This window comes from Diadema antillarum, unplaced genomic scaffold (genome assembly GCF_040938485.1).
Source record: "Diadema antillarum isolate AM-2024a unplaced genomic scaffold, OU_Dant_1.0 scf00000163, whole genome shotgun sequence".
Taxonomy (NCBI): Eukaryota; Metazoa; Echinodermata; class Echinoidea; order Diadematoida; family Diadematidae; genus Diadema; species Diadema antillarum.
In genome coordinates, this window is record NW_027271052.1 from 415,802 (window position 1) to 424,892 (window position 9,091).

General features: G+C 36.4%; 1 protein-coding gene across 1 annotated transcript; it reads left to right on the top strand.

The window, feature by feature from the left end:
• Positions 1 to 3,061: 3,061 nt before the first annotated feature.
• Positions 3,062 to 8,767, top strand: LOC139722326 (bis(5'-nucleosyl)-tetraphosphatase [asymmetrical]-like). The gene is made up of 2 exons (XM_071633636.1): positions 3,062 to 3,204; positions 8,463 to 8,767. The coding sequence occupies exons 1-2, from the start codon at positions 3,084 to 3,086 to the stop codon at positions 8,765 to 8,767; spliced, it is 426 nt and encodes a 141-aa protein (XP_071489737.1). The 5' UTR covers positions 3,062 to 3,083.
• Positions 8,768 to 9,091: the final 324 nt, after the last annotated feature.

A 9,091-nucleotide genomic window follows, 5' to 3' on the forward strand; every position in this document is an offset into this window, starting at 1 on the left:
TCTGCACAAAATTAGAATGAAGTAACATTCCTTTACTGATTAATCACTGTGGTACATGTACGTAGGGAGAAGAGGAATCAAACTATTATATAAATGAATGTCCATTTTTTACAATGAGAGCCCAATTTACCACTTTTCTCAGCTATTTTATGTTCAATTTTTTGTTTCATTCGAACAAAAGACATAAAGGATAGAAAATTTAAATCTACCTGCTGAAATTTGCAGCGAATTACATAATATTTAATACATAAGAATAAAAAAGTAATACACCTGTCGTGCCTATTTCCAGTATCAACACCAAATAGGTAATTAAAATCAAGGTACACTGTAGTGACTCTCTTGTTAATCATGCTGTCAATACAATAAGAAAGCTTCTTCCAAATGTGAGCAACTACTGTACAATCACAAAATATATGTTTCAAGGTTTCAGGAAACTTCTTACAAAAATAACACAATGGAGAATCACTTCGACCAATTTTATACAAAAATGAGTTGAGGGCTATTGCGTTATGAAATATTTTAAAATAAAAAGACCTTAACTGGGTATCTAATGTACAATTAAAATTGTTTCTATGTATTGCGAGCCAATCAGTATCATTTCCATCCAAACAAAGACATTCTTCCCACTTGTTTTTAATCTTGTTCTGAGACAAATAGTCTTTATTTCGTAGCAAAGAATATGCATGTTTAAGTACTTTGGGTTTTCTAACCAACTCATCAGAAACAATTTTATCAAAGATATTTTCATTGACTTCATGCTGATCTGTAAACCAATCCAAAAACAAACCATTCATCAGGGAATCGTACTTGCGACGGTCCATTATAGGGATGTCATATTCTAATACTAAATCTTCAAAAGTCTTCACAAAATTGGCACCCCTATACAAGTGAGAAACATACAAAATACCTCTTTCATACCAAGCATGATAGTAAAAATATGGTCTATGTCTTAAACTCACATGCTTATTATACCAAATGGAATCTTGAATATGAAACTTGGTTAAATTCACTTCTTTTAATATTAAATGTCTATATTCGTACCAAATCTTCAGAGTTTCCATTGTTTTGACAATTTTTTAAATTTATTTAACACACATTGGGGAGCTTCTGTTTTCCATAACATTAAATAATCATTGTGAAACAATTTGAGCATTTCGATTTCTATATATTTCCATGCACTCATATAATCATTATTCAAAAAGTGTTTCACTCAGACCATTTTCTGTGATTTTGCATATAATAGGTAAAGTACAAGGATCAATCATTTTCAGCCCGGGCCGCCTTCTTCATATGAATCACAGAGTAAAACTCTTTTAACCCGGTCATTGCCATTATTCCAAATAAATTCATATGATACTATCCAGTCTTTTAAAAAAAGAGTTAGGAATGTTGATACATAAAACTGAGAATAGGTACAACAACTGACGCAGTAATAAAGTCTTAACAACTGTTATTTTCCCAATTAATTATAAGTTCCTTTTCCTCCAGCAATTCATAACTTGTTCTATCTTTTTTAACTTCACAGGGAAATTTAATTCATATAAAGATCGCGTGTCCAGAGAATATGTAACACCCAAAGTTAAAAGTCTTAATTTTCCAAATGAGGCCATTTTCTTCAAAGGGTTTTTCTTTGCTATTCTTTAAGTTACCAATGTGAATTGCTTCATATTTAGACATATTTATGCGGCAGCCTGAAAAACTATAAAAACAATGTAACAATTCAAACAAATTGAGAAATGAATCAATTTCACCATTTAAAAAGCAAATAGTATCATCAGCAAACAAGGAGATCTTTTTTTCCACATCCCCAACCTTAATACCTCTGATGACTGGACTGTCCCTAATAGCAATAGCCAACATTTCAATGGCCAAGATAAACAAATAAGATGATATGAGGCAACCCTGAAATATACCCCAGTTCATGGAAAATGACTTTGACAAAAATCCATTATTAATGACAAAGCTTGATCTACTATTATAAAATGTTTCGGATATAATCAATAAAATTTTCTCCAAGGTCAAATTGCTCTAATGACTTAAATAAGTAGTCATGTTCAATCCTATCAAAGGCCTTTTCAAAATCTAATAAAACTATTGAACCAGGCTCACTCACAAAATCAGAGTATTCAATAAGGTCAATAATGGTCGGAATATTTGCACTAATATTACGACCACTCAAGAATCCCTGTTGATCTGAATGAATTAGAGAATTGATAACCCTTTTTAAGCGTTGACTCATTACTTTAGCAATTAATTTGTAATCCACATTTAACGAGGAAATTGGCCTATAACTTTTGATTTCTAGAGGGTCTTTCCCTTCTTTCAACAACAATGTTATTACCGGTACTCCATTTCTTTGTGTCTGGCTTAATAAACCATTAGTGAAAGAAAAATTGTATGAGTTTATCAGCATATCAACAATATCATTGAAAAATATTACATAAAATTCACTAGGGAGGCCAGCCAACCCTGGAGTCTTGTTTGAAGACATTATCTTTAAGGTAGACCACAATTCAGATTTTGTAATTGGGCCATTTAAGATTTCTTTTTGAATCTCCGAAATTGTTGGAACATCTAATACTGAGTAAGCCAGATAAGAATAGAGAAGCGGCTGCAACATCTTCTTGGGAACAATTAGAGGAATATAGGGACTCAAAATAAATACCAATTTCTTCCAAAATTTTATCTGGGTCACTTAAGATATCTCCATCACCTGACTTTAATTGGCGAACAATTTTTCTTTCATTATTGCGCTTTTCTAAATTACAAAAGTATTTAGAAATTGATATTGAATTGGTTTGCGAGTGTTTGTTTTGTTTTCTGCAACGGTGCTAGCGCCACCCACGTGCACCTGCTGCAGCTGCTGCGTCCACGCAAAGTCGATGTACATTTTTTTTAGATCGGATACAAAAAAGATGAAGCACAGCCATAGAGTTGGAATACAGCTCTGTGAGCACAGCACGCCACTACACGCTTAAAATTATCCGATATATACACCGCACTAAAGATCTTACACTCAATGTAGAATCCTTTGATTGCAAGGTATTCCACAGTAGCTCGGCTTGGCACAAAATCCGTGCAATATGACATCGGAGGGTATGTTACGGGCGGCTGGTTTAATCATCTTTAGGAGAGTGCGAAGGGATGTCGAGTACTTACTCCTGCAAACTTCATATGGACGACATCACTGGACACCGCCTAAAGGTAAGGAAGAAAAAGTAAAAGAGGATCGAGTGAGACAGTTTTTCCGCCACACAGCACGGTCAGCACGGTGAGAGAGCCCGGGCGCCGAGCCGCCTCGCTGATTGTGATCGGCACCTCCGTGCCGTGCGTGCATGCGATGGGCTGGTGCACGGTGGTGGGCGGATGGCGGCGTGGGCGTGGATACCCTGGCTTTTATACCCGTAGGCCTACCTATATCATTGTTGTTATCGTCATTAATTCCTCCGCTAGGCGCTAGAGAAAGAGGTTATGTTTTCATCGGCGTTGGTTTGTTTCTTTGTCTGCTTGAAAAATAGCTCAAGAATTTGTGAACCTGAACGGTAAAATTTGCTACGTACAGGTACTTCTAGTAGGTACTTCTAGATTAACCGCAGCAGCGACCCCATACGGACAAATTCGTACCGTAAGTACTGTGTTACAGCGCCCCGCGACGGGGTTACTTCTAGATTAGAGTTTATACACAGAAAGATCCGTGTGTCCGGCCGGATCTCCGGAGCGGAGGAGTCTTTTATTTTTTTGACGTTATCGCTCTCCGGAGGAGGGGATCCATGAAGCCAGAGACGCAGTCTCCGCGGAATAAAATCCCTGATGACCAGATACAGGCCGATCTTTCGGTCAACTTCTAGATCTACATGTCTTAAAGGACAAGTTCACCTTCAATTCTAACTATACACAGCCCAGTCGGGCTACTTCAATTCATACTAGACATGTAGTCCATGGGCCAAGACCAGATTTTTACGATATTGGTACCACTTAAAGGGACAAATTCTGCTTATGCATTTTGAAATGGTATGTATCTGTAGATGATATTTTGCTATGATAGCAATTGTTGTTGTTGTTGTTGTTTTGTGTTTAGTGGCGTTTTCCATTCTCTTTAGAATATTTACGCCAAACACTTATCTATAAATTTCTTTTCCTTTTATCATTTTTTTTTCCAAAAAGAATATTGTAATGAGTATCCTTGGTCAGCTGTCGGTACGTCTATTTGCCTGCTTAATTCCAGAGAAGTAGCTTAGTCTCAGTATCAGCCGTTAACCCTCATAACTCCAAATACCTTTTTTAAGCTTGGTAAACCATGGAGGTCACAATCCGCTCCCTCTATCATTTCAATATTTTTCTATCAATTGCTCTGAAATGTGGCAAAAATGTAACTCAAGACATACTCTACAAAATGGCACCATCAAAACTTTTCTTGGAAACCACAAAGAGGGAGCAATTTGTCAAAATACAAAGAAAACAAAGAGAATTCCATTAAATAATATTAGATTAACTAATTTTAAGACATATGTCGGGCAGTCAAGGCGAAATTGCATAGTTTTTGCTGTTGATCTCTATCTAGACATATAAAGACACATTTGAACTTCATTTTAACCTTTTCGGAGTATTTACAGGTCCAAATCTTAAGAAAATGGTGTTTACCACAGAAAAAAAATCAAGACAAAACACAAGAGGGCGCTGTAGTTTTTTCAAACATAATTGAATACTTCCTTTAAAAGTAGAAAATTTTATTATTTTATGTTGTGAATACATAAGATAATAAGTAACAAAATAAGGGTCAAAATGTGAAACGGAACTTGCTTATGTTTATTTGTTGCCATGGTAACCAAAATATGTTAACACTAATTAAACATATCTTATACAACGTATATGCGTAATAAGTTTCGGGAAACGACATCAAATTTAGAGGTGATCAGACAATATATCAAACTTATAGTGAGCAAAATTTAAAATTTTCAGTATCAACGGAGCACCTCTCTCTCCAAATTTTTGCTATTTTGGAGATAATAACAATTCATCCACTGTCACATAAACAAATGTGAGGGAATCCCCATTCCACATACGCGAGCTGTTGCATTCTTCGTGTTCTTAGAGTTGTTATTCAACTATGCGATCAACACTTTGGAGAATGTTTAGGGAGAAAGAGTGAAAAAACACGGCATTTCAAAGGACACTATCAATGGCGAAATTGTGTCTGTCACCTTTTGTCAAAATCATGATTACTATATTCGTAATCAAATGATTCTGTACCACTCCAAATAACCAACATTTCGATATCATTTTGACATATGCACCTCAACAAACAACTCCCAAGTACCAAAACGTCAATAGCGAGATATCTACATATTCAGCAAAATTAAGAGCGCAACGAGAGATAGCAAAACATCCTTCTTAATACTTATAATTCTGCAAAACGGGTGAGTTAATGTTACTAAATATACAAAACACTCTTCAGAGCAAATTTACGTCGACACCTAATGGAAAGGATAAAGTGACAGGAAATAGAATAGATAGTGCCATGATAATCATACCAAAAGATATACAAAAAACGAACATTAATTCTAATTCAAACAAACTAATGAGCAAACACAAAATAGGCACGCAGATGTATATTATGGACGTTAATCGAAAAGAGAGAGTTTTTAAGGCGGCTTTGTTCTGCTGTCTTGTTTTTATATACGATTTTCGATATACTGGGGAGTAGCAAATCTCCGCAAATGCAAATAGAGCTATGTCGACGGAGCAAATTAGTGCTTGTTGCAGAGTATTGTCAGAATTTTCAGAGCAATTGCATTTTGGTAGAGTTTCATAAGTCTGGAACAGGGAAGAATTATTATAACGATCCCCTCTGACACAAGGTATAAAAAAATTCCAAGTAGATATCGAGAAACAAATAGAATTGCGGTGAAAAGTCGAAATTACTTTGCTCCTTGCCATGCATCATGCTAGAATAACCAAGTTGCGAGAAGCACAATTAACAACCTCCCCCCAAAAAAGGATGATTTTTTCAATTGTTGAATGGCTTACTCAATATCTGATAAATCATTTGAAAATGTGATGTATAATTACATGTAAAAAAAAAGTCTGGTTTGGGGGTAAAAGTCTAGGAATGGGAATGGACAAAACCCTCCAATTCCCTTGCTGTATACAACCCATATGGGGTACGACCGCGGTCATTTTCTGGTATCAAGATCTGCAAATACCTTGTTTGAGGCTGTTATCTAACTTGATATATAATGGAATTTACATCAGTATTCCGCTCTTCTGCTCTGTATAATCTCATCATTTTGAACTGCCATCTTTATTGTGATTACTCCATAATTCCAATTTTCATTGTTCTTCCAAACAGGAAATTTATTATCACTTATCTTATTATAATAATATGTAAGCCTTGATTAAGCTATGTCTTAAAATTATTCATTGATTCAATAGTCACTCATCCAGATGTAGCCCTTGAATTGGCTATAAAACTGCTCGGCAAAAGATATGAAAATATGCACAGTGGAATGTAGCAATTTATTGTAGAAATAAATTTCCATGGATATTTTAGCGAGAAAATGAATGGCAACGAATGATAAGAAAATACCGTTTTGCGGTAACGTCTCCCATTCCATACATTTTTTCCTACATAAAGAGAGGTACCATGTAGAACAGCATTTGGATATGGCCGCGGATGCCTTGAACGTAGACTATCACTCCACAGAGAGATACACCGCGTTTAAAACAGTGCGCTCCGTAGAGACCGTGCTTTATCCTTCTGTGTATAGTCTCGGTTCAGACGCGCGGGCTGATTATTAAAGCCCAGAATGCATTGATTAAAGACTACATTTTTCATGACTAAGCTACTCATTTGGAATTGCTATCATAGTTTGATACACTTATATATCCCTAACAAACAAAACGGCACCACAAAGGTTTTGTCCCTTTTGTTGGTACCAATATCTGACCTGGCCCATGGACTAATGTGGGTTGAGTGAATGCAGCAATATTAACACATCAGTGAGAGTTTGAGGAAAATCGGACAATCCGTTCAAAAGTTATGAATTTTTGAAGTTTCTGCTCACTCAATGCTAGATGAGAAGACTACTATTATAGCTTGTGATGTCACATGTGTACAACGTTATAAAGAAAGAATAAAGAAAATTCAGCATATTTTCACTTTTCTCGCGCAACGAAAGAACACTTGACTTCTCTCTTTCAGAAGGTAGGGGGAATAGTATTACCCTTAACATATGTCAGTAACAAGTCGAAGAAATGTGCCATTTATTTAAAAAAAATGAAATTTTGTGAAATTCTCGTTTTTATTTTCCTTATATCGTTGTACGCATGTGACATCATGCACTGTAGTAGTCAACTCATCCAGCAGTGACTGCGCAGACACTTTAAAATTCATAACTTGTGAACGGATCGTCCGATTTCCCCCCAAACTTTCACTGATGTGTTCTAATGATATTGCTCATGCTGCATTCACTCATTCCACATACTTATGTTGAATATATGAAGGTGAATTTGTCCTTTAATTGCTTTATGAAATAAACAAAAGTACCCTCAAATGACACAAGGAACAGATGATTAAATTTTGGTAGTGATCTTGGGAATTTGTATGGATTTTTAAAGGATTTCTGATCTTTTAGAAGATAGGGTTGTGGAGGATTTGAAGTAGATTGACAAATGTATTCAGGTGATACTCTAGCATGTTCAAAGCTATAACCTCCAAAATTTAACTTTATGAAAATGATTGGTCGTGACAACACAGAGGAAATATACACTGAAGGAAATTGATTAAACAATCAAGTTCTTTATTACACTTTGAGGGGCCATGAACTTGGGAGTTCAAGCTGCACATATTTGAGGTTTGCATGATACAAGCTCTTGAACATGTTGAAAGTGCTTGCTCTGGCTCTGCTTGGGCGAGGCACCTCGTAGCTGGAAGCTGATGACGTAAACAAAAAGCTTCTATATTAGGAAATTGGACGATTTTCATTGAGCTGCTTGAGGGAGGTCTGCACTCTGCTACGAGTCTGAGTGCTTTTCTGATTTTCTTTCAGTTGATTGGTGATTTGACCTCATCCAATCCCGATTGGGTCCCCCCCCCCCTCCCCCCTTTTGAATAAAAATTGTACATGTGATGGAGTCTGGACTTTGGTGAGCTATGATTAGTATAATAAGTGCGTAATCTTCAAGCATGAAGCTGCACTTCGCTGAAGAAGAAGATACAGACCGTCACAGATATACCACTGGTATTAAAAATAATTTTTGACCTGAATTGTTACTTTCTTGTGATAAGATTTGGTTATAACCATGTCTGTTTAAACAGGAGTGCCATGTACCAGGTAGGTCTTTTCCTCTCAGATCAATATAAAATATGGTATAGATGTTTTTCTATTGTTTTCTTCTTTCTCCTCTTCTTAAAATTCATCATCTTCTTCTTTCATTTGTCTTCTTTCTCTGTGATGTCACAGGGCATTTGGATCCTGGTGAAGACTACCGCACAGCTGCTCTGAGAGAAACAGAAGAGGAGGCTGGCTACGAGGCAAGTCAGCTGAATATCACAGACTTTAAGAGTACCCTGAGCTACCAGGTCAATGGTCGACCTAAGGAAGTTGTCTACTGGCTTGCAGAGCTGACAGATCCAAATGCACCAGTGAAGTTGTCACATGAGCATCAAGCCTTCAAATGGTCAGGCCTCGAGGAAACATGCAGGCTTTCTCAGTTTGAGGACATGCAACAAGTGTTTCGTAATGCTGAGAGCTTCCTAGCGAGGTGATGGATTTGAACTGAGATCCTGAGGACGCGTGATTTTACTTTCTGAAGGAGTTAAAGGACAAGTTCACCTTCATAAACATAAGGATTGAGAGAATGTAGCAATATTAGTAGAACACATCATTGAAAGTTTGAGGAAAATCAGACAATCCGTTCAAAAGTTATGAATTTTTGAAGTTTTTGTGCAGTACCCCGCTGGATGAGAAGACTACTGCAGTGTATGAATAACTTAGATGTCACATGCGTACAACAATATAAGGAAAATATAAAGAGAATTTCACAAAATTCCATCTTTTGAAAAAAGTACAAATTCCCCTGATTCGTTACC

Excerpts from the sequence above, each read along its gene's own strand:
- LOC139722326 (XM_071633636.1), top strand. The coding sequence starts at position 3,084 with ATGACATCGGAGGGTATGTTACGGGCGGCTGGTTTAATCATCTTTAGG. Across the intron at positions 3,205-8,462 it reads TCACTGGACACCGCCTAAAG|GGCATTTGGATCCTGGTGAA; the intron begins GTAAGGAAGAAA and ends GTGATGTCACAG.